This window comes from Caloenas nicobarica, chromosome 18 (assembly GCF_036013445.1).
Source record: "Caloenas nicobarica isolate bCalNic1 chromosome 18, bCalNic1.hap1, whole genome shotgun sequence".
Lineage (NCBI taxonomy): Eukaryota > Metazoa > Chordata > Aves > Columbiformes > Columbidae > Caloenas > Caloenas nicobarica.
The window spans coordinates 5232924-5258178 of NC_088262.1; the positions used below are offsets into that span (position 1 = coordinate 5232924).

The window sequence follows — 25255 nt, forward strand, 5'->3', positions numbered from 1 at the left end:
CGCCGTGCAAGGGTCCTCCTGGCAGCTCCCCCTTCCCCATGTCGGTCCTCTGAGCACCCCTGGGCACCCATGCGCTCGCCCAGGGACTGCTCCGCACCATGAACGACCAGTACCACCGAGCAGCCCGGGATGGGTACCTGGACCTCCTGAAGGAAGCCACCAAGAAGGACCTGAACTCGCCGGACGAGGATGGCATGACCCCCACGCTATGGGCTGCCTACCACGGCAACCTGGACGCCCTGCGCCTCATTGTCAGCAGAGGGTGAGTGTTGGGGAATGCACGGTGCTGGGCTGGGGGGAGCGGCTGGGACCCCCTCTTTCCCCCTTCTCTGCTCGCAGGTCAGTGTGGGTGCAGGTGCCCCACAAAATGATGGCTTCTGTGTGGAACGCCACCCCCCCCATGTCCTCCCTGCTGGTATTTTTCTCTCCCTGTGGTGCTCTGAGTCTGATTCAATGCTCCTGATCGCAGCTCTGTGTATTCCCAGCTCCTCTGAGCCTGCAACTCCTCCTGCCCCAAATCCTGCCTGCAGCCCCCCATGTGGGGCTGGGACCCCCTGGAAGAGCTTTGTAGTTCTGAATCAGGTCCTGGAAAGACAGGCAGAGCTGAGAAGCTGCCACATCAGGTCGCTGCCACGAAAAATAGCCCCTTTAAAAGAGAGAATAACTGCTCCTTCTGTCCCAAGGACTGCTCACGCAGGGGTGTGTGCAGTGCCAGCTGGCAGCAGGTGACACTTACATGTTTTACGCAAAGCGAGGTTTGAATATGTGACCCCTGGGCAGCCTGTTGTGTACCTGGAGCCCAGGAAATTCAGCTGCAGGTTCTCCAAGAACAGATTTCTTTAAGCTCAGTCTCCCCAGCGGGGGCTGCTGGATGCTGATGTGTCTCTCCTGGTGCCTCACCCTGGGATGCCAAATAGGAGGGTCTCTGGCTCTGTAAGTGGGGATGTGGTAGAGAGAGGACCGTGGGATCGAAGGGGCTGGTCAGGCTGGAGTGATCTACATCGTGGTGTTGGGGGAACCGCACAAGAATGTCTGTGCTAAGGCAAATCTGCTCCTGTTCTTACCAGCCTCCTAAGGGAGCACATCCCGGTGCTTCCGTCCAGCTCTGGTTGCTTCTCTGAGCACCTCATCCAAGGTGGGGTGGCCTCTGCCTTGTGCTGAGAGATGGGTGGTGCCGCTGATTTTGATTTATTTCTAATACTGAGGAATAGTGCTGGGATTGGCAGCCTGGATGTACATCGTGCCTCCTTGGAAGGGCTTTGCTGCTGCACGTTGGGTCAGGGCTCGGTGGGGCCACCAGCTCCAAAAAAGATATTTTCTGCATCTACCCTGGGCTGCATTTGCAGCTCTCACAGCCTGTTCCTGGGCTCTCAGCTTTTTTGGATACTCAAGTTTGCTTGTACAAAACCTTCAGTCAGCTTCCCTGGCCCTGGTTTGTAGGCAGAGCTCCCCCACACGTTGCTGCCCTTCCCTTGTAAAGCATTTTCTTTTCAGATCCTGGGCTCAGAAACGCTGTGGACAGAGTCACTTGAAATCCTGATGCAATAGGAGTGTGCTCAGGAAAAGAAGATTTCAGAGTCTGGAGGGGAGAGAGCAAGAAACCGCTCTGAGCAGTGCACCTTAAGATGCATGAGTTAGAAATGGTTCCAAAGACCCTTTAAGAGCCAAAAATTCAGTCTGAAAGGCCCTTGCCCTGGAGGAACAGGGCAAAGCCTTTCCAGAGGGGTGTTTGTCCATGGCATGGGCCTTTCCGACTGACTTTATATCTCTTTCTATCATTATATCTCCCTATATTGCCCGCCTACATCACAGGACACCCACGCCAGCAGTTTCTGCCTCTCCATGAAGCCCAAGGGCTGCTTTTCCGGAGTGGCCCCTTTTATAAATTCAGATTGGATTAAAAGGTTCTTGTGGGCTCAATCATGCCCAAGCGCAGCTTGGCCCCTGTTTAATTAACAGCCTGGTACACATTTATTCCTGCTGGGGAAAATAGCCTGGTTAAAAGCCCAGTGCCCTTTACGTGATGGATGGTGGAGCAAAGTGTGTGTCTGCGGGGCTGGAGGATGCATTTACATCCCTGCATTCATCTCCATGTGTCAGATCCTTGCTCAGGACCATGTAGAGATGAGTGAAGCCTCTTTGCCCCACAGCTCGGTGCAGGGGCAAACACACCTCTGCTCCCTGGGATGGCATTGGGTCTGCAAGAGGCAGGAAAGCTCCGGCCTGGGGACACGGGTGGCAGAGGGGAGACATCCTGCAGGAGAGCTTGTGGGTAGACTGTCATTTTCTGCGAGCGCTTAGGACGATGTGCAACGCTATTTAAGTCTTGGTCAGATATGAAACTTAATTCTGTGTTGGATTTGTTACTATTGCACCTGCACTATAACAATGGGGAGGCAAGAGGGGAGGACTCCTGAGTGTCCCAAAATATCAGGGCATTTCTCTCTGGTCTGTGCTGTCAAAAAAAATTCCTCCTTTGGCACAGAGAGCCCTAGACCCTGGGGGATGCGAAGGCTTTAGGGCTGGGCTGGTTCTTTGCAGGGATGGGGTGGGAGCAAGATTTGGGGTCTGAGGGGGCTGGTCAGCCTCTGATGGGGCTGCAGGGGGTGCCGAGGCACAGGGGTGATGGGGGAGCAAGAAACACCGAATCCTCCTCACCAGCGCTGAGCAGCGGTACTCGTGCCCAGACAAGCCGGGAGGTTGAGTGCTGGGGCCAGGCTGCTGGGAAATAAATGTCCCAGTGATGCTAGAGGGACCCTGAGAGAGCAGGGCTGTGGGAGGGGGCTGCTGGGGGCAAAAATCACAGCTCTGATTGTCATGCCCTCCTGCAGGCCGTGCTGATGGATATTTAGGGTTATCTGGGCTCTGTTGTTGCTGAAGGAGCCTCATTCACATGCCAGCGTGTTCAGCAGATGGTAGTGTAAGGCTGAAATGTAGAGAGGAAAAGAAAGCATAATAAATCCATTGGTGGATCCTTGAGGAAAGTTCGTTGTCTCACCCCACACTGAAGGGGTAACGAAGCAGGTTTATGGCTCTGTCCATGTGTCTATGGCTCCATGCACATTTGCATGGAGATGGAGAGAGGGTTTGGGATGGAGGGATGAGTGGTGGCTCATCCGTCTTCTTTGCAACACAAAAAGCCTCTTTCTTCCTCCTGGCTGGGCTCCAGTGGGGGAAGCAAACTCAATTAATGTGATGGCTGGGAAAAGGCAGGCTAACTGGCATTTAGTGTTGCAGCTTTTCAGAGGCAGTAATTCTTCAGCGTGGTTTTTTATTAACTGTGGCGGGCAGCAGTCCAGCTCCAGTCAACCGTGGGTCTGTGGGCCTTGGCTGGGAACAGCCAGGACTGTCTTGCCTTGGAATGGACCCCAGGAGAGGTGAGGATGTGTCCTTCTGCTAGGCAGGTCCATGGTCAACTTTGTCACACCATGTTTTTTTTGCAGAGGTGTGCCTCAGTTTCCCTTCTTACAAAAATGGGGCTCAGGGATGCTTTGGATGTTGATGGCAGAGGCGTGCGAGTGGCTGAGCAGTGGGCTGGAGGGGACGAGGTGGCTCCTGACATCAGCCAGGCTGCTCGAGGGAGTCCCATCGCCCTGGCTGCGGCAGGGCTGCAGTGAAGGTCACAGCAAAGCACGTGAAGGTGATGCGCGTCCTCTGCACACCATGGGGCTGGTGGCCCCGTGGGTGCCAGGAGTGGTGAGGACCTTCTGCTGGGTGGTGACCTGCCGGGAAGGCGAAGGAGCAGGGTGGAGCTGGTGTCACAGCTTCAGGCACCTGAGCCGGCTGCCGGGAGTCAACGTGAGGTCTGGGCATGGTGGAGTGTGGAGCCGCAGTAACGGTCACCAGTAACGATAACTGGTGTCCCAGCTTTCTGCTGTACAAGAGACAGAGCGCCCTAAGATGAACCTCACTGACAACACCTGGGCTGGATTTTGGGGGATCTGATCTTGTTGGAGAAAAGCTGAATCCTTGACCTACCACCGCCTGGACAAACTTGGGAGACAGGAGCCACGGCTCTGCTCTGGCTCCAAAACCTCATCTTTTCTGCTTATTTCTAGGCTTTGCTTAAGTCATCATCATAGAATAGTTTGGGTTGGAAGGGACCTTCAAAGGTCTAGTCCAACCCCTCTGCAATGAGCAGGGATGTTGCCCTGACTGGCTCTGCTGAAGCTGATGGGTTTCTTCCTCAAGCCATAAATTATTTTTCCCTTCTTTCTGTATCCAAAACCATTTTATGGGAGCCAGAGATACTCTGCACCCAGCTGGCTCCTGGTCCGAGGGCCCGACCCTTCCTGCACACCCATGAGCCGGGACTGAGCCAGCCCGTTGCCATCAGAGGAACTTCCCACGTGCAGCCAGGAAAGGACGTACGTAAGTGCCGCCGGATTCCCGGGCTAATTGGGATCCCATGGGAGAAGTGGAGGGGGAAAAACCAGCAGGAAGGGAGTGAGTGTGCACATCACGGCGCAAATGCGATGACTCAGGAGATGCACATGTCCACCTAAGGGGCTCAATTAGCAGCATTTCTAATAATGATTATTACAGGAGTTGACTCAGCACTCGAAAATGCTTTGAAGGTGAGAAGTGCTGCACTTCACACCTGTTATTAAAATACGTTCCCACTTAGTGGACCCTGCAGTCAGCATCTCCTGGTGTGCAGCGCCCTGGAGGTGAAGTTTTGCTGGGACAGACACCGGCCAGAGGCAGGGCCTCATGTTTATTATCTGTGCTGGATCAAACACCTCTGCTTTGCAAGTTGCCCTTCTTTTCTTCTGGTGCATTTTTAGCACCTGTGGCAGACATTTATAGGGCAAAGAGACCTAGAGGTTTAATTTTGCCCTAATACTCTTGTTTTTAGACTGTGGAAATGTCCAGGGAAAGCTGGTTTTGATGCTCTTTCCCCTTACTCTCTGAGGAAAGTAGACCTTCTCAAGGTCTTCTCAAGACCTCCGTGGCTTTGCCCTTCACCACCTGAACGAGACAGAGACAAGAATGGGCTCTGGGATGGACTTTATGGATCGAGTGTCCATATACTTTGCTTGCAGAGCAAGATTCTTTCTAGCGAGTCAACTGCTACATCACTGTCCACATTGTGATCCCATGTGCATGGGGGGACTCTCGTGGTCCCCAGGCTCATCTGCACAGGTCGGACACACATGTGTCCGTTCAGAGCACACGTAAACAAACCAACAACCCTTCACGCGCTGGAGTCCCACCGCCAGCCCCAGCAGTTCCAGTTTCACTGGCTCTTTAATCCAGCTCCATCAATAATTTACTCCTCTCTTGCAATTCATCAAATATTTATCCTCCCCGTGAATTTCCCTGCCTGGACATGTCACTACGAGGGTAGAGGCGAGGGCTGGGGAGTTACCACTCCTGGAAATGCAGCATTGCCAAAGAACCGGGTGCTCCCCCTGTCCTTCTGCTGGCTTCATGGTTCCTCAGCCCTGTCATCTCCTGCCCTTCTCCTCCCAGCACTCATCTCTGAACCCTTTCTCTGCTTCTACGGGAGATGTCAAGAGCTCTGGATACAGGAGTCCTGCAGGGGTTGTGGGTCTTTTTGCCGTAGTGCCCTTACACAGTTTTGAGTGTCTTGACTCACTCTTGCTGATTTTGCCAGCAGGCTGAAAGTTGTAGTTACCAAGTTCCTGCAAGTTTTGTGAAAATAAGTGCATGGTGGAGGACAACTGCTGGTGCTCCCACATGGGGAAAGCTGAGCGCAGCTCATAGCAGCTCTTGGGGAATACAGCCAGGATGCTCAGGCTCTGGACACTGTCTTTACCGCTTCCGCCTCTTGCAGAATAATTTCCCTTCAGTATTACATAGCTGAGATATCGGCAAAGCCTGAGGATTGCAAACTAGTCGTCATAGCGGGCAGGTGGCTCTGCTGGCGGTATGGGAGGGTGGATGTGCTGGCTGGGGCTGTAACTGGGTCTTGTGCACGGGCAGGAGCGATGGAGGTGGGATGCTGGCAGGGGAAAGAAGTCCCTCAGCACCTGTGATCTCCAAAGTCTTTCTCTGAAGAAGTTTTCAGACTCTTTCAAGCGAGGCAAGCACAAAGCACGTAGGGTTTGGGAGACAGTTCTGGGTTCTGCTGCTCCCAGCTCTTGTCAGCACAGGCCCTAGAGCAGCGAGGAGTAAAGAACTGAAGGTCTCCAGTGTGCACTTGCTCTCCAGACTCCTGGTATCACCAAGGCTTGTCCTCTTGTAGGCCTAGAGGAATCAACCCAACACTTGTGTTTGCTGAGCCCCCTTCCCAACGCATCCCTAGACACCTGGGCTTGGAGCTGGGGTCCCCATGGCAGGGGGACAGTGCTGGGTTCCTCTGGTGCTCATTGACAGGGTGATGTGGAAAAGGGCAGGAGCTTTGCTGAGCCAGAACCCTGCTGCCCACGGGGAGCTGCTCTGGAGGGTGGTGGAGCTGCCCAGCCTTAATAAAAGGCTTTGACTTATGTGTATGCAGCGAGAGGCATTGCTGACAGATATTGCTGCTGGCTGCATATCATTAGCACCGGCGCTCGGGCGAAGGCTGCTGCCAGCTGGGGTGTGAACTATCTCTTGTTTCAGCAGATCAGAAATACAGAGGAATATCAAGATAAGATTCCCTTCAGTCCCAGGTTAGTGTCCCTCCTGTCACAGGAAGCAGGAGATGTGGGGACACGCTTGTGTCCCATCAGCAGCTTGCTGGGGCAGGGTCTGGCATAGTATGAGAAGAGATGCTGGTGGCATTAGTCGAGTGTCCAGCTCTTGAGGAGCGCAGAAACCTAATCTCCACTTTCTCTGAAACTGGATTCTCAGGATGTGCTAATACCAACGCGCTTCAAGCCATGCAATCGAAACCAAGTGCGGTACAGCAAAAAACCCCCACAAAACCCCAATCCTGGGGCCAGTGCCAGCAACTTTGCTCTTACTCTCTACTGACAACGTGCCCTCTTGTGCCCTGAATTTCCCCAGGCACCAGTAAGGGTGGGAAGGTTTCGGAACGGCGTGGAGGTTTCGGTGGGTGGTGGGTTTCAGAACCAGTGCTGAGGATGGTCATTTGATGGGTACCATCATGGTGGGACCTCATGGTGTCCCACACAGGATGTGGTGTATAGAGAGATATTTTGGGATACCTCTCCACAGAATCTGGATGAAGGCAAGATTGGAAGGTAGAATCTGACTAGAATTTCTTTGGATGTTTTAGATTTGAAATTTTATAACAAGCTAAAGTTCTGAGCTGGAATCAGCCCCATATCTCACTCCTGGGCTATTCAGAATCTGGCTTACTCCTCTCCAAAAACTCTCCTCAGAGCTAAATTAAAGTCACGGAAATTACCGCAGACTTGCATGTCAGGCACTTGACTGTGTCAGTGGCAGACCCCTCCAGAAGACCCTCTTAAAATTAAGCTGTGGGGGCCAGAGGTGTGTAGCTTCATATTTTGAGGAGGCAACAGTTCATGGTGCTGATTTGCACCACGCACAGCTGGGAGTATCTCAGTAGTATGTTAGCCATACCTGCATGCTAACCGCTTTTCTTGCTGTTTAGGGGCGATCCGGACAAATGTGACATCTGGGGGAACACCCCGCTCCACCTGGCAGCAGCCAACGGCCACCTGAACTGCCTTTCCTTCCTCATCTCTTTTGGGGCCAACATCTGGTGCCTGGACAACGACTACCACACGCCGCTGGACATGGCAGCCATGAAGGGACACATGGAGTGTGTGCGTTACCTGGACTCCATCGCTGCCAAGCAGAGCAGCCTCAACCCCAAGCTGGTGAGCAAACTGAAGGACAAGGCCTTTCGGGATGCGGAGCGGAGAATTAAGGACTGTGTGAAGCTGCAGAAGAAACACCATGAAAGGATGGAGAAACGGTACAGAAAGGAGATGTCGGATAATTCAGACACCATGAGCTTCTCTAGCTATTCAAGCAGCACCTTAAGCAAGAAGTTCCAACACATGTCTATGGTGACTTCCCTGCCATACTCACAAGCCACTATCCATGGCACAGCCAAGGGAAAGACGAAAATACAGAAGAAGCTAGAGAAGAAGAAGCAGGTGGATGGGACGTTCAAGATCTACGAGGATGGGAGGAAAAGCGTGCGGTCCCTATCTGGTCTGCAGCTGGGGAACGACGTCATGTTTGTGAAGCAGGGCACATACGCCAGCCCCAAGGAGTGGACTCGGCGTAACATCAGAGACATGTTCCTCACAGATGAAGACACTGTCTCCCGTGCCATAAGCGACCCAGGCTTGCACATGGACTCAGCCCACTCAGAAGTCAGCACCGACTCTGGCCACGACTCCTTGTTCAACCGCCCTGGGCTGGGCACTATGGTGTTCCGCCGCAACTACGTCAGCAGTGGGCTTTTTGGGATCGGCCAGGAGGACGCTGGCACGCTGGGTGAAGACAACACGGATGGGGTAGGTGTCAAACTGCGGAGCCGCCTGCAGCGCTCGCCAAGTCTCAACGACAGCATTGGCAGTGCCAACAGCCTGCAGGAGAGGAACGCGGAGGAGCTGCCCTGGGACGAGGTGGAGCTGGGCTTAGATGATGATGATGAACCAGACACCAGCCCCTTGGAGACTTTTCTGGCTTCACTGCACATGTTTGAGTTCATCTCCGTCTTGAAGAAGGAAAAGATTGACTTGGAGGCCCTCATGCTGTGTTCAGATAACGACCTGAAGAGCATCAATATCCCCTTGGGCCCCAGGAAGAAGATTGTGGATGCCATCCAGAGGCGACGGCAAACACTGGAGAAGCCAGATGTCATTGTAGACACTGAACTGTAAGTAAGAGATGTGGCCTCTGAGCAACTAAACCCTTCAGCAGGTGGAGATGTGGATAACGTAAGGTCTTGCTTTCAACCCACTTGGAAGAGTAGGAGTCCAGGTAACTTTGGTGCTTCTGTGTGAGCAAATTCCTGCTCGTGTGGAAACAATGAGAATTTGGAGAGGTGGCAATAGCATTAGTTCATTACTCAGCAGCCCCAATGTGGCTGGGCAGGATGTGGAGCCTTTGCTTTGTTTCATAACCTGTATGGATGCAGACTGTGCTGTGGTCTGGTTCTTCTGAGTCCCTGTAGCGGGGATTCTCAACCACACTTGGGCTTGTCTTGACTCTTCACCTTTTGAAGGTGTTAGGAAATGAACTGCAGTTTCCAGCAGGAGCAGGCTGAGGGCAGTGCCTGGTGGGATTGGGAATCCTTCCCCAAGTGCTTGAGATCTTCCTCAGACCTTTGGAGACTGCGTATCTGGGTTGGAGTTGTTGCTGTTTCATGGTGTTTCCAGGGCTGGGTTGGTTTGAAAGACCACGTGTCTGCCATGGAGGTGAAGGGAAGGCCCCACTGTGGGTCTCCCCGCAGTCACATCCGCTGACACCCTGATTCAATGTATTGTTCGGGCTTCTCAGCCCTCAGATATATCCGTGTTCTTGCTGGTTTTACAGGCTTTCGGTACAGCTCAGTCTTTCTTGCGTTCTCAGGGTGCTGACAGATTTTTCTCTTTCCCTTTGCAGATAGCAGCAGCAGCATTTTACTTTTTTTTTTTTAAATTATTGAGGAAAAAAAAAAACAACAAACAGTTCTAAGTTGCCAGAAAACACAAGCCAGAGACTCTCTTCCTGGGGCAGCTGAAAGCTCCAGCCATCCCCCCGGTCCCTTTGACTCTCCTCCTGCCCCCTTGCTCCGCTCCCTCTCGGTGCGATGCTCCGGGTGGTACCTCGTGCAGAGGGACGGCTGCTGAGATCAGACCGGGCAGCTCCGACACGCCAGCCTTGAAGGGACAACAGCCACCTGCTCGCTGGAGGAACAAGTGTGCTGCCCAGCGGGATAGGATGCTGTGCTGTCACGGGCTGAGGGACCACACGAAGCCGTGAACAGAAGGATACTTGTGATGGTATTTTCAAAGGGACTCAAAATAAATAATTACACCCATTCTTTCTTGAGCCAAGTGGTTGATTTGGGATTTGGGCTGGAGGAGCAGGGGGATGGGGAGTCCTGGCCTCTCTCCTGGTTCTCGGCTGCTTTGGTGCAGTGTTTGGTGCTGTGTTTTTGGAAGAGCGTTTTGATTACTGTGGTTTGGGGCTGTTCAGTTTGAGATGCGCCAGCCCTGGCTTTTGCCAGCAGGTTCCAGGCACGTCTGTGAGTCCAGCCTTCACTGTCTTGAGCGTGATGATGCAAAACGAAGCCATTTGTGTGAAGCGCCTGGATCTTCATCTCCAGGAGCTTCCCAGGACCGAGCACAGCACCAGGCTGCAGCACAAAGTCTGCTCTGAGCAGCCCTGATACATCAAACACAGCCCAGCTCCGGACTGGAGCATTAGTTGTTTTCCACAGACTCATCACATCTCTCACTGACCATCTCACACGCATTCTGAGCCCTCAGCTCCACTGCAATATTTCACATACACGATCTACGGGCAGCTCCTCGGTGTTTCTGGAGTATTTCTGGGACTTGCACCATCTGCTGATCTCTCAATGATGTACCCTGACAGGAGAGAGCCACCAGCCCCTTGCCCTGGGGTGCTGGCAACGTGCCCGTCCAGGCTGTGATGCAAACCGCCAGATCAGAGAAATGCCGTGTGGTGTTACTGGTACTGCTTACCCAGCCTTATCTCAGGGATGCAAATGATAAGGAATGACCTGAGCACGGTGAGTCCTGACAGTCTGCATATGCTCTGGCTGGGGTCTGGAGCACACTTGTCCCTTTGGGGCTGTGTTTTTTCTCTTTGGAGGATGAGGATTTGTTTGGTGTGAAGCTGTGCTCCTTCCTGCCTGTTTGTGCCCTTTTTGTGTGTATATGTAGGGGAGGATAAAAACTCTCTGCAAGCAAGAATTAGTCTTTGCAAGGTGGCTCTGTCCTGCTGCTGCAGCCAAGGGGCTGAAGCCTCAGCAGGAGTGGTTTGGGGTCTCCATTCCCTTCACACAGATGCTCCAGCATCAGCTGAGCAGCCCCGCTGCACCACAGGGCCAAGATCTCTCTGCATGGATGCAGAGTGAGAAGGACTTTTTAAAGTGTGTGTGTGGTGTTGGGTTTTTTCTTTTTTCTTTTTTTTTTCCCTAGCTAAAAATGCTTTTATATTTGAATGTACAAGTTCTGCATAACTCTTGGCTTGATTTCCAGGAAAAAGGGTGAGCAATAAGATGTGCTGAATCAGCAAGCTCTCTGCGAAGGCTGCGTGATGCTGGGGCCCCAGGACTGTTGTCTTTGGTCCCTCTCCAACACCCGGGCTGCTGTCCCAGCAGGGACAGTGGTGGCTGGGCTTGCTAATGTCACAGCTCCCTCTGCTGGGACCGGGCCTGGGAGAGAAGGATGGGACCTGCTGCCCATGGGGCTGCAAGGACGCAGGGATGCAGGGATGCAGGAATGGACACCAAGTCCTGGCTGTGAGCAGGACCCATAGCTCAAGGCCAGTTTTCAGGTGAGGTTACAGTGGCTAAATTCATCCCCTTCCCTGTGCACACGTGTGATTTCACCCAAGCCCTCTGCCCTTCCTCTGGATAACTGGCAGAGCACCAGCTGCCCACTGTGAACCAGCACTTTGCTTTTTTGTTTAGGAGCACCTGAGCAGTTGCTGATGTTGGGCTGATGCTGACACAGAACCCTTCTCCCAACTTGTCTTTCCTCTAAAAAGATGGTGAAAAGTTTTGGTGATGTGACGGTACCCAAACACCATGAGACATGGCCCCACACACATAAGACCAAGCCCAGAAATGCCTCTCAGGATTGCCAAGCCCTAAGACCAACATGGTCACTTCCATGGCCACAGCAAGAGACCAAAACTGAGCTGTAGCACCAATGCAGCATTGCAGAGCCCAGGAGATGGACTCAGGCCCACGGCTGCCCCACGTGGGGTGAGGAGCAGAGTCTGTGGGCACAGAGGTGTCTGTCAGAGATGCCAGCACCCTCTTTGGCTCCTGTGTTGCTTGGCTTTGAGTTTGGTCCTTGGTTCCAACCAGGTTATCTCCCACAAAGTGCGGGGATGCAGCCCTCGCAGGACAGGGTGTTCAAACCCCTCGGCCTGTGAGATGTCCCCTGGTTTCCAGCTCCCCCTGGCTGTCTGGGCTGCTGCATCCCACCAGGCTCATGGTGGAGCCAGACTCTGCTTGCCCTGGGCATGGGGAGGGGATGTGGCTGTGCCTGGGTCCTCAGCCTCCGTGGGGGAACTTTGCTGGTGCTAATTGCATCTGCTCAGTGGCTGAGAACAACAAGCTCCTTTCGGAGAAGCGCTTGTGAAAGCAGGGTGGAGGCTGGGGCTGGCACACCCTGGAGAACACCTTTAAGTACCCTCCCAAACAGAAACCCAGCCAGGCAGCAGGTTTCCCTGACCCGGTGCTGCCAGCAAGAAAACACCGACCTTCACCCCTGCCGGCGGTCGGACTCGGTGTGGGTCCCACCAGCACCGTGCCGGCGCATGGAGCATCACCCTGGCAGGAAACCTGTGACACTGGGGACAGCTGTCCCTTAGTGCCCCACACCATCAACACCAAACCGCCCTCTGCCTGTGTTAAACTGGGCTTCTCAGCAAAACTGGTCCCCTGGATTCACCTTGCACATGTATTTCGCCATCCCCAGGGGTGCAGGAGGTGACATGTAGGGAGTGGAGTGAGACCAAGGGGCCATGCCAGTGGTCTGGTGACAGCATGGACACCCCATCCTCAAGTTGGACAACCCTGGCTCCTCAAGTGGAGGAGCATCGCTTGTGAAAGTGATGCCAATTCACAGGCTCTGCCCTTATCCTTGTGTGGCAGCTGCAAGGAGGATGTGTTGGCGCTCACTGTCACTCAGATGCTTTCATCTCCCTGTCCTTAGGAGGTGGCTCGGCCCCCAGACCGTGCTCTGGAGGAGGGAGAAGGCAGGGGAGGTTTTTGGGGGTGAACGAGTATGTGCAGCAGTGGTGTTGGAGATGTGGGTTTGCAGATATTGAGTGAGTGTTGCAGCATCCCTGCTTGGCTGCTGGGGACCTTGGCCAGCCCAGGGGACACGGCTGCTTCCCCCAGGCTGCTGCAGCACCGGAGTTATCAGCTATTCCCCTTGCATGGGACATGGGGCTGGCATGGGAACTGAGAAAGGACATGGCTCAGGACACCAGGTAGGTCCTACGGGCAGAGGGGACCACAGGGAGGCATATTCCATGGGCTGGAGCACCTCGTCCTCAGTTCAGCTTGATGCTCCTCCAGCCTCACCCAGAGCTGCTGACAGTCATGGTGCCCACACTGGAGGGTGATGCTGGGGTCTGGGACCTGCCAGGCCAGCACGGGCCATTGCACGTCACTTGCCTAACTATTTCCTGCCCATCCTGCTGGGGATTCACTTCCTGGCAGAGCGGCTGAGTAACACGTGGCTGCAGGAAGGTGGAGGCCAGGATGGAGGCGAGGGGAAGGACTTCCATGCAGAATACCCACGGCACACCCTGGCTTTGCCCCCGGCAGCCAAGCGCAGAGCTGGATGTAGTGCTGATACAGCTGGGGTTGGGTGCTGCACCTTGCAGGGGCTTTGCAACAGCTTTTGGGACCCTCCGCGGCAGTTCCCATAATCAAAGTGCCCCGAAAGGCAGCAACGTGGACACAGCTCAGAGTGTCCTCCCTGAGCAAGAGTGGGCTGGGGAAGTGTGAGAAGTGGAGTGTTGTTTTCTTTTAATGCTGGCTCCAGGTATTATCAGGGTGGATTATTTTCTAAGTCTGCTCTATGCAATTCATAAATGTTAGCAAAATATCGTGCAACGCTGGGGATGCTGCCACCAAGTGTCTGCGGTCAGAGTGAGCTCCCCAGTACCCATCATCCTGGTACCCATCACCCTGGCTTGCTCTCAGCCAGAGTGGCCAGAGGAGCACGGGGATGCACTCACAGACAGCACTGAGCATCCCTAGTGGGGAGCAAGGTCTGGGGCATCACTGGTGCCCTAGACCTGTCTGCCTTTGGCCTGGAGCAGGCAGGCTCTTCGCTCTAGGTGCGGCGTAGGGAGATGCTCCCTCCTGGGTGTTGAGCTAAACTCCCTGACTGTCGCTGAACGAGGGTCAGGAGCAGGGCAGCACCTCCCATGGGGCTCCGTGCAGGGTCAGAGTGCAGGTTTACTCTGTAATTGTGGGGTTGTGGCTACAATAACCTTTTCCAGCCTCTGCAGGGGTATGGAGCTGTTTCTGCAGAAGCATGTAAGGAAATGCTCCCACTATGAGAAACTTTAGGGTCCCTCAGAACTCAGACTCGGTGAGCTGGGGGCTAATGGGGGAGCTATGGGGTCACCCGGAGCTGGAAAAGCCAAATGTCTTCTCCCAAGCTCCTGTACCAACAGCATAGAGAGAGGGCTAATAGCGGGGGACTTCAGGCTGGGGGGACCTTTAGGTTGGGGTAAAGATGTGGCCGTGGTCAGGTTCAAGGTGTTGGTCTGGATTCATCCCACTGAGCACTGGCAGTGCTGCTGGGGATAATTGCGCTTCAAGCACAGGCTCTGCCTGATCTTTGTCTCCAGCTGCCAAACACCCCTGTTCATTGTGACACCAGGCTCCTGGCTCACCCTGGCATGACCCTGAGGCCAGCAGTGAGGACAGGATCATGCCCGACACTGCTGCTGGGGATGCCGAAGCTACCGGGCACTGTGTTTTAGGAGACCTTGACTTCGACGCCAGCGATGGAGCTGGCCCTGTGCCGGGGTGAGGGCACCGAGCGGCCCTGCGCAGCCCCAGCAACAGGGCATCTCCTGCCTGACCAAGGGACCGCCTCGATGGGGGGCACACAGGTCCCAGAGGTGACTGCGGGTGGGACGCTGCACATAGCTGGGACAAATTGGCACCGGCACCTCGGAGCGCTGCTCGCTGAGACCATTCTGTCAGCTGGACAAACACCAGCGCTGCAGGACAGGTGCCCTGGACAGCCCAAACCTCCTCTCCCATGGCACTGGGGACTCCTGCACCTGGCACAGCCCCACGCTGCCAGCCTGGACCCCAGGACAGCTCTGAGAGCAGGCGGTGATCCTGGATTTCTTCACTATCTTCCAGTCTCCTGCTTTTTCAGAGGAACAGGGACAACCTTCCTGCTGCTCCTGTCCAATGATCTTTTTCTGAGCTTTAACTTTTGAGGACACACTTTGACAACAACTCTCTTTTCCTGCTGCAGGACACTGAGCTCCAACTCAACAGTGCTCCCCAAAGCCAGCAGAGCCACCCAGCCCCAAAGGTCCCAGTGGGACCAGGAGCATCTGTCACTGGAGGAGACACCCAGGCAAAGGCTGGACCACCCAACCCACCACAAGACCACATTGGGAGCAGCAAGTACAGGGCTGCAAGGGGTGATCCGCACAGAAACCATGTAAAACCAGGTAGTAAGTCCTACACAAGCGTTTAAGCCCTGGTGGGGATGGATTTCTCTGGGGAGGTGCCGGGTACAGATCTGGCTGTCACAACATCACTCTGTTCCTGACCCATTATCCCACCCTTGGGAAGCGGCAGAGCTTGGCTTGGCATGGCCGTGTCACGGCAAAATGCAGCACTGGCAGTGGGGATGCTTGCCCATGCTCACCCCCCGGGATGTTGCCCCCAGGTTCTCTGGCTGCGTTTTGGGAACGCACCCATGGACGGGATGGGTGGCCGCCCTCCACATTTCCCCATCCCTGCTGTGTGGTGCCATCAGCCACGGGCAGTGCAAGAAGCACATGGGAGCCGCAATGAGATGGTGAAAGGCCCAAACAGGGCAGAGGAAAGATCCTGGCACCTGGCCTGGATGCTGCCTCTTCCCTCAGCTGTGACAACCCCCCAGCTTGGCCCTTCTCCACAGCTACAAACAACCCTTGAGCTTTGATCGACTGCTTGGCTATCGGGCCAGCACCCTGAGCTGCTGCCCCCAAACACCTCTGGCTCACCAGCACAGCAGAGTTCCCATGCAAACACTCATTATTTCAGCTGCCCCAGCCCCCCTGGCATTTTGGAGCTCACCTGCTGGGGCAGGGGGGCTCCTGTGGGGCCAGGGAAGACTGAGCTGAGCAGCGGGGCCGTCTGCCCAGGGAGGGATGGGGAGATGCACAGGGTGACCATGGCCCCATCCCAGCCGCTACCTCTGGAGCGGAGACTCCAGCCCTCAGCCCCGCTCATTAACCGAGCTAACGAGAGCCGCTGTCAACAAGTCTGAGCTCCCCAGCCTGCCTGCTCCAGGGACCAAGGAGGAGAAACCAGTTTCACTGACCTTGCTCCATCACCGCCGTCCTGGCTGCGCCGCGGGCAAGTTCGGGGCTGCGGAGGCAGACGAGCGGCTTGGCCCCCGCTCAGGGGCACGGCGAGGAGGAGGAGGAGTGGGGCTGGGGCTGCATCACCGGTGGGTCGGGGTGCTGGGGGACGCGTCGTGTGGGACAGCGGGACCCCACTGGGTCAATGCTGTGGCTCCTCGCCTGTCTGTGGAGCTTTGCTCCACCCCTCATCAGCTAATAAAGCCTCCGCAGAGCCGGTCCCTCCTTTGCCACTGACTCACGGCTGCCCCAGCCCAATCCCTTGACTGCCCCGCACCTCCATTTTCTGACCTATAAAGCTGGACTCATCCCCAGCCTCTCTCCCGCTTCCTTACATAAGAGCACCCAGCACCAAAGCCAGCCCTGCGGCACTTTGCAACCCACGGGTGACGCCCGAGGGGCCACAGTGTGTGCTCGGCAGCAGTGCGTGGGCTCGGCCACCCGTGCCCAGGGCTGTGCAGACCCCGGCTGTGGGTTTCGCAGGTGCTGCGCAGCCCTCGAGGGCACTGACAGGCAACCACGAGCTGGCCGCTGGTTTTACCCACAGACAACATCTCCCCAGGGGTTTTCCTCATGTTTTGGGGGCTGAGAAGGGGAGACGAGCGGCGCGTGCTGTTCTTGGCACAGTGTCCTGCCCAGGAATGCCTTCACCCTGCTGCCCTGGTGCTTTGGCACCCCTCCAGCACCCCAAAACCTGGCCGGCTGGGTTTGGAAAGCAGGCCAGGGGCAGCTGGGGATGTGGAGGCTTTTGGGCACCCGTCGGGCTGTGCTGGGCTTGTCCCTGCTGCCAGCCGGGTGCAGCCCTGGCTCTATTTAGCCTCTTCTTCCCTTGAAGAAGCATAAAGCCATCTTTTTTTTATCTTTGTTGCTTTCACAGACAACAGCAAAGGCTGCTCTGTGTGAAGCAGGACTGCGTCCCAAAGGGTCCCGAGGTGGAGGACGAGCATCCTTGGGTCACAGCGGGGACCAGGTGACAGCACCTGCCGGTATCCCCATGGGAAAGTTGCTGGGCAGAGGGGCCCATGGGGCACCCAGTGGGTATGGGGATCCCTGGGGAGTGGGACCCTATAGCTTGGGGACCCAGGACCGGCTGTGGAGCTGGGCCAGCATAGGCAGGGAGAGAAGCAGGAGCCGGCTTGGCCTCAGCCCAGTGCTGCCTGATGTAAGAGGTTATACAATCCCGCACGGGCAGGGTGCCGTCTCTGTGACCGGAGCCATGCTCTGGGATAACGCCTGCAGGAATGAGGATGGCCCAGTCCCCCGCCCCATGATGGATGTCCCTCATGAAAGCCCCAGGTGGCAGTGGCACTCTGGAGCGGTACCCAGAGGGATGCTTGGGCTTCCTGAAGGAGCACGGCAGGGCTGGGCAGCACCCACAGAGGAGTAAAAGCCAACCTGGAGAAGGGGTGAAGATGGTCTGGTGGTGCCCAAGAGCCGTGGTTGGGGTGGAGGGCAGCAGGTTCCCTGGCTGGTGGCGCAGGGGCCATGGCAAGAGGAGGACAGGGGGACGACTTGCATGGAGTGGGTAGGAGAGGGCACAGAAGAGCAAAGGGAGGCGGGATGGTGCTGGGACATGATGCTGAGCTGGGTCAGCCCCGTTCGCAGGAGCAGGGAGAAGCTCCCTGACCTTCCCTGGGAGGCATTTTGGAGGTGCTGAGCAGGCCCCCTGTGTGCCAGCGGAGTAGCACGCCTCCTCGCCCGCCGGCACCGGGCGATGGATCAAGCCCCGGCATTCGAGGCGGCCGTGCGGAGGCGTTACTCACCAGCCCGGGGCTGTGCTCGGCTCCGCGGGCAGCAGCGCCACGTGCTCCAGCTGCCTTTCCCCGGGAAGCACCAGCCCCGTGGCCAGGGACACTGTCCCTGAGCTGGGGCTGGTTTGACCCTGCACGAGGTGGTGGTTTTCCATGGCGGTGGGGATGAGCAGGTCCTCGGGCATCCTGCAGACACGAGGGTGACATGGGATGGGCGCATTCCTCTCTGAAGGGAACCATAAGCTCCCTTTTTCACCATCCAAGAGCTGTCCCAGCCCTGACAGCAGGATAAGGCCGTGTTGGGACTGAAAGCTAAACAAAAGCAGCTTTTTCCACTGTTTTTCCCCCCAGATTATCTGGCAAGTAAAAGAGCAGGATCTGGCAGCACTTGCCATCTCTCCTCAGATGTCCTCCCCACCAGCTGAGAACAATGTGCCCAGTGCTTCAGTGGGGTAGGGGCTGGGCATGGGAACCAACTCATGATATCGCTGTGGACTTGTCTTCTGGAGGAGTAATTTTGTTGGCCACAGAACTTTTCCCTATGGGAAAGGAAGACCTGCAGTATGGGGAAAATGGAGGTTATGGAGATGTTTCTTGACACAGCTGATATGGTTTTGACCAGGTTTTCTCCCTGTCTGGAGCAGGTGGAGTGAAATCCTGAGTGACAAGTGGTCCGTAGGCTGGGCAAAGCCATTGGTCCATGTACAGTCTGAATCATGGGTGCTCCAAGGAGACTTCCTATCAGCTCCAAGGAGGTTGGTTTCACCCCTTTTTCCAACAAAACACGACTCTTAGTCACCCCCCTCTCCCAGAAAATCGCCCGGTTTTCCGGGGGCATCACCTGTGCCATGCGCCGGAAGGCGACATCCTGCTGGGTAAACAGGCTCGTACCGGGCAGCGGGGCTATTCCCAGAACCGCCTCTGGCCTCGCTCCGTAAATCCCGCTATCAGCTCCCTGCCGTAACCGTGTATGGCACCGGCTGGCTGTGTCCCAGCCAGGGACGTGGCCGTGGGACGGCTCCTGCTTTTGCCAGAGATCTGGCCACCCATGGGCTCCCTGGGTTGGCAGGTGCTGGGGTGGTGCCGGTGGCACCTCATGAACCCTCTGCGCATTTTGGGATAACTCTCCGGGCTGTGCCAAGTACCCAGTGACGCTCGTCCTGCCTCCGCAAGAGATCAGTCTTATCTCACCTTGCGCCAAGCTTGGCTCATTGTTGATTGTTCTTTTCCCATTCAGGAAGAAAGAAAAAAAACCTATACTTTTTCTGCAGAACAGCTGAGTCTCTGTTCCTGCTGAGTCTCTGCCCGGCTGCCCCCGATGCGGCTCTCCTGGGGCAGCAACGACCCTCCGGAGGAGCAGTCCCAAACACTGGCCATGTGATGGACCAAAAGAGCCCTTGCAGGATGAAGGGATGTTTTTAGGGCTGAGCTCTTGTTCATTTTGCACCGAGGCTCATTCCTGCGGCCCCTCCCGCCCTGCTCTCTCTAGCCCAGTAATTCCCAAAATTGTAGGACTGGCAATCCTGCAGACTTGGTGAGGATGCTGAGGATGGCTCAGAGACCCTCACGTCCCCCGGGCTGGCAGTAGCAGCCCACTCTGCTTGCTGCAACAGATCCTACCTCCCACAGTTTTTCCCTAATGTGGTTTCTATTCTAAACCTTACTTTTTTTCATGGACCTCTTCCCTCTTGGTTTGCCCCACTTTGTCCTCCCACCGGCAAGCTCTGGCTGCCGCTGATCCCGAACCCAGTGGGGCCTTGCTGAAATCAGTAATAAAGCGCACTGGTGGGGTTTCATGGGTCAGGGTGGCTCCTGCTTCCCTGGGCTGGGATTAAGGAGCAGCACCTTGGATTTGCCTGCAACGGCTCATGGTGGGAGGGAGAAAGCTGGAGGAATGGGGCTGGGGAGATTTTGCTTTTGTGGCAAAACTGGTTGCAGGATTATTAGTTTTCCCATTGTTTGTGTTTTCCTAGGAGGTTGCAACATGCCGGTTTTTGGCCACTGGGAATGGAGGACAGCTCCTTCATCTGGTGCTATTGGCAGGACTGGGGATGCAGTCGTGTGCCAGCCGGAGCTGACCCGCAACCTCCTCCGGACTCCTGCAGATATTCCCTTGGTGGACTGAGATCCAGAGCTCCAAAGGTATCATTAGAAGAGTCCCTGTTTTTCCAAGCTAACTGGTTTTATGGGTCCGGCTGCGCTGATGAAATCGCTGCCAGGCAGTGTGTGAGTTATCCCTCTGGCTGGCAGGGAGCATCTGGGCTCTCGCCTTGAAGAAGAAACAAAAACTGCCCTTGGTGTGGCGACAGGTTCGGTAGGGCTCCGGGGGGCTGCCCGTGCCCACCGGGAAGGGTGGGCATTTCCCTGGGGTGGTGGACTCGGGGCAGTTCAACCTCCAAAACTCAGTCACCCTTGCCCAGGCCTGGGGGCACAGGGACAGGGGGAACACGTGGGGTATTGGCTGGATGTGTCCCCAGGCCTGGCAGGGAGATGGAGCCCATCTTTGTCAGTTGGAGCTGGGACGGCAAACCCCCTCCCCAGCCCCTCGGCTTGGCCATTGCATCCCCGCCGCAGCTGAAAACAGGGAATAGGTTACAGGTGTGCGAGACCTGGCGAGGTGGGGGTGAATTCTTGGAGTCCGGCTGGAATCGGGCAGCCCTTTGGCTCCAGACCAAATTTCCAGCCCAAAGGAGTGACACAGCACTTTGGCTTCCCAGCCCGGCCAGGCAGCTCACTCCTGTCCAGGCGCTGCCTCCCGGGCACGGCAGGTGCGTCACGGCCCCGGCTGCCCTCGCTTTGCCCCTGGCTGGAGTGGTGCGCGATCAGGCACCTGCCCAGGACTGCAGCACCCGTTCCTGTTTGCACCCAGGGTGGCACCGACCCACCGTGCCAGGTCCTGTGCGTGGTGGAGGGCAGTGCCCATCCCATGTGTAGGGGTAGCATCGTGCAGCCCCCTCCTATTGCTAATTAAAGCTGTGCATGGGCTTCTTAATGAGCAGAGAGCTTTCTGTCTTGCAGGAATCCCTGGTTTCTGTGAATACAACATCGCCTGATCCCACAAAGAGCACCAGTGGAGCCAAGACGCAGTTACTGGTCTGCACCCAGCTTAGCTCTGGTTTCTTACGCTGGGCAAAAGCAGTGACCCCACCAGAGCGTGTCCAAATACTCCTGGGGAAGAAGCCAAGAGGGTCTTGGCCCCAAGACTTACCTTCCTTCCCAACGCCTTTCCCTTCTGGCCCACAAAGGTGTGGGAGGGAACTGGCAGGGACACCTGGCCCCAAAAAGCAGCTGTGGCCAGCGGTGCTGAGCTGCCCCAGCAAATGGTCGTTCTTCAGCAAGTGCTGGGTAACGACATCCCCGGCACAACCTCGCTGGGGTCCTTGTCCTCTCTCCATGTGCTGGGGAGGCTGGAAATGTCCCTCTTTACTAGAGAGGGCAGAGGATGAAGCCTGGAGTTACCCAGCTTGTGCTGAGCGGTAAAAGTTTCGTGTGGGCGGCTGCCAGGAGCTGCCGGGCTGGGTGCCTGCCTGTGGGGACACGTGTGTGGCTGGTGCCGGTGGCTTGGGGACTGGAAGGGCACCAGACAGCAGGAGGGGGATCTGGGGTTGGTCAGTGCTGTGGTTACAAGGAAAATTGTATTTATTTTTTGAGAAGTGGAGGTGCAGTGTTGTACCCGGGAGCACCTTTCTGATTGCTGTCTGACGACCAGCGCTGGACCAACACCGGTTTCCTCTTAGGGCCCATTGTCACCAGGCTGGGACCCCGCAGGCCTCCAAGGTCACAAAAGAGCTCCCAGGCCAGTGGGCGAGAGGGCTCGGCCATCATTTCGTGTCACCGCCAGTGGCAGGCTTGGCATTTTAGAAGCAAAGCGAAACAGAGCCCGCAGCATCCCTGCCGTGTGCCCGCATTAGGTAACACCTGGCCAGGCGGTGACGCCAGGGACCGAGGGGTGGGGGCAAGCAGTTTCGGTCGGGGCAAGAGCCGATGCACCCAAACCAGTGATTACCTTCTCGGAGCTGCTAAGTGGAGGAAGTCTGTGATTAGTTGACACCTCCTGCCAGGCTTTGGAAATTAAGCTGGGCTGGAGCAGAGGGAAGATGACAACTGTTTTATTCACTGCTGATATATAAAACTGAAAACGCAGGCTGGGTAGGTATCAGGATTTTCTGGTGGTGGTGGCCAAAAGGGCTGGTGGTGGTTACTCAGTGAGTCCCTGGGGGGATTTGGGGTGCTTGTGGGCAGGGATGGGTTTTGGTGCTGTTATTTCAAGCCCTGGGAAGGGATGTCTGAGGGCTCGGGGATGAGTTTTGTGCTATGTTTGATTTTCACATGCAATAGTCTTTGAGTAAACCTCCTGCACCCACTGCTGTGGGTCTCACCTGGCCCTGCAGCCTGGACTTACACCCTGGGCTTGTCCCTGAGATTTGGGGTTCTCATGTTTGCAGATGGCTGCTGAGGAGAAGGAAGGCAGTTGCGTTCCCCTCCACAGCACAGCCGATACAAGGCACGTGTCTGATCCCGTGCGAGGAAGATCCTGCCATTCTGCACAGGCAGTCCCATGGCGTGGATGCTGTGCCACGGTCCGGCCCTGCTCTGCAAACGAGGATGCTCATGGTCGTGTCCCTGTAGTGCACCAGCCTGTAAAGGACTTGCAGGACCACTGTCCCAACCCGGGAGCTGGGAGGGCTCAGGTCCTGCTGTGACATGTGGCCACTAAACCTTACAGCACCGAGGAGCTCAGGTGACATCTCCATACCCAGCTGCTGCCGGCAGGTAAATCCCAGCTCTTCTCACCCCGGGTTGAACATCGTTGAGGTTTTGCAGAGCAATTCCCCACGTGTGACCTCCCCAGAGCCCATCTGTGGGTCGAACAGGGACAAAGAAGATATGGCAGCAATGCAAAGGTGGTGTGAATGACATTGGGGCATGGGGCTTGCACCCCCTTTCTGGCTGGGCAATGCCCTTCGTGGGGCAATGCCATTCGGCTGCTTTCCTCCTGAGGTGCCCGGGCAGCATCAGACCAACACAGAGCCCGGATGAGACCACTGGTTTCCATCTGTGGTGCCTCCCCAGTAGCCCGTGCATGACCCAGGACAGGGCAGCACGGCTTTGCCTGCCCCATCTCACCGCCGTCCGATGTGTACCACACCAGCTGGTGCAAACAGATCGGCCAGATTAGCCGGCACTGGGATCCAGTTTCTTCCCGGAGCTGCTGAATATGTGCGGGAAGTTTTCCATCACCTGAAGTGGCCGTTTGTGCCCTGCAAACAGCGAGGCGTCCCGGAGTGGTATTTATTCAAGGTCAAAAGCATGGCCTTGCCACGTCCTGGCAGGGCTGGGAGCCTGTGGACTACCAAACAGCCCCAGACGGAACCGGCATCTTGCCGTCCCTGCCAGCGCCCTCCCAGCCTGGCACCGCTGTGACGGGGACCCTGAGGAGGTGCTGTGGCTGTGTCCAGGGTCTGGGTCCCTGGGAAGGAACTTTGCACCCTGTGGGATGGGGTTCAGTGGCTGTGCCACCCACAGCACCCACCAAGAACTCTTTGCCCTGGTGCACCGATCAACCCGGGTCTTACCTTTTGGGAGCCCACCAGCCCCCAAGGGCTGAGCACCCTCGAGCTTTTGGCAAAATGACAGTGAGAGCAGCCGTGGCACAGAGCTGCAACTCCCTCTGGTGCCAGCCCCGAGGCTCCCAAGCTCGTCCTGCGCTCTGTCCTCACTCACAGCCCCAGGGATGGAAGGTTTGGGGTGCACTATGGGGCACCCCCGGGGTGGGTGGGTGTGGGTGCTGAGCTCCTCCTTGGCAGCAGCTGTAGGAGCCGCTTGGCTGCAGAGCCCGAGATGTGCCAAACCCCCTTGTGCCAGGGCCTGAATGAGGGGGGACGGAGCTGCTTTGGGGGTGACAGCGACAGGGCTTTGCCTGCAGATGGAGCTCCTTGCTCAGCCCTCGACCTCAGAGAGAGGGCTGGGGTATCAAACGCCACAAATAATAATTTTCTCCTTCTTGAGAGCCCTGTGGCTCTGCCAGACCCCAAGAGGAAAATAGGATGGAGCTTAAGCTTTCTCTGCTGAGAAGGGGATGGCAGTAATTAGTCCCTCATTAAGTTAATTACCCAAATGTGCTTGGTGTGGAAGAGAGGAGAGGAAACCCCACCCAAACACAAGTATTAAAAAAGCAAATCTCTGCAGCCCTATTGATGCTGGGGGAAGAGTTGTTTGGGGGTATCTGGCTGCAGCAGCTGGGGGTGCTGATAGTGCCTCATTGCCAGCCCCTGCAGCCTGCTCCTTCCTCCCCAGAGGAGGAGGAGGGTCTGCAGGGTGGCCATAGGGATGGAGGGGCTGCCAAGGGGGCTCTACCCACCACCACAGCCCTGGGGCACAAATACCGCAACTTTTGCAAACAGCTCCTGGATTTGGGGCTGGAAACGGCCCCTTTGGGGGCTGCAGTGGGTGCATGATCCTGGGGCCTGGCGGAGGCAGCGGGGTCCGTCTGCCGGACCCTGGCACTGCTCTGGGGTTGGCAGCTGTCAGCAAGAGCTCCCTGTTGCGGGGATTACACTGATCCCCTCCAGCTGTCCCGCTGTGCCGAAGGATTTCTGAGTCTTTAATGTGTTTTTCCTGCTAAATTGGAGGTGTTTGCGTCCACGGTGCAAGGGCCAAGTCAGCATTTGCTTTCATCCCTAAAATCTCTGTGGGGTCAGTAGGATTGCATGGCTTGGCCTGGTGCAAAATCAGATGTAAACTGGGGTTTAAAAGTTTATTTTTAAAATGAAATTCTCCAAGGCAGCAAGGAAGAAGATCTAGGGCTACAACCCTGAATTTTCTGGCCCTCCTTACAGCTTTGCAGACTCTCCTCACAGCCACTCCTCATTCGTGGGCATTGTGAATCCCAGCTTGAAGCAAGAGGCTCTTTTGGGTTTGACACTTTCCCCAGAAGCCAAAACTCAGCCTCTCCCATGTGGTTTTCTTCCCGCTATTTCTTCTCTTCTCCCAGGTGGTCCCTGGTCCCAGCAGTGGCATGGGACCAAATGATGCCACACACCGGCTGCAGTGGGATCCTGATGGCTTGTGTTGGTCCTGGGCATGGGACTGATCCCCACCTTCTCCGCTGCCACGTAACCAGTTCTGCCCCGTTCTGCTCTTGTGCAATGGCAAATCCACCACCGCTCACCTTTGGACCCACCAATCGGCATCCTCCGAGCAGGGCTTTGTCACTGTCCCTCGCGGTGACATCCCGGGTGTGATAAAGGTGAGGAAGACATCATCCAGGAGCAGACCCAGCAGCCCCACCCCGTGCACCCTTTGGG

The 25255-nt window shown here is 56.1% G+C and overlaps 1 protein-coding gene across 1 annotated transcript; it reads left to right on the forward strand.

Annotated features, from left to right (window-relative positions):
- Nucleotides 1-98: 98 nt before the first annotated feature.
- USH1G (USH1 protein network component sans) lies at nucleotides 99-8774 on the forward strand. The gene is made up of 2 exons (XM_065648046.1): nucleotides 99-262; nucleotides 7529-8774. The coding sequence occupies exons 1-2, from the start codon at nucleotides 99-101 to the stop codon at nucleotides 8772-8774; spliced, it is 1410 nt and encodes a 469-aa protein (XP_065504118.1).
- Nucleotides 8775-25255: the final 16481 nt, after the last annotated feature.

Coding starts and splice junctions, on each gene's coding strand:
- USH1G (XM_065648046.1), top strand. CDS start 99: ATGAACGACCAGTACCACCGAGCAGCCCGGGATGGGTACCTGGACCTC. Junction 263..7,528: donor CGCCTCATTGTCAGCAGAGG/GTGAGTGTTGGG, acceptor CTTGCTGTTTAG/GGGCGATCCGGACAAATGTG.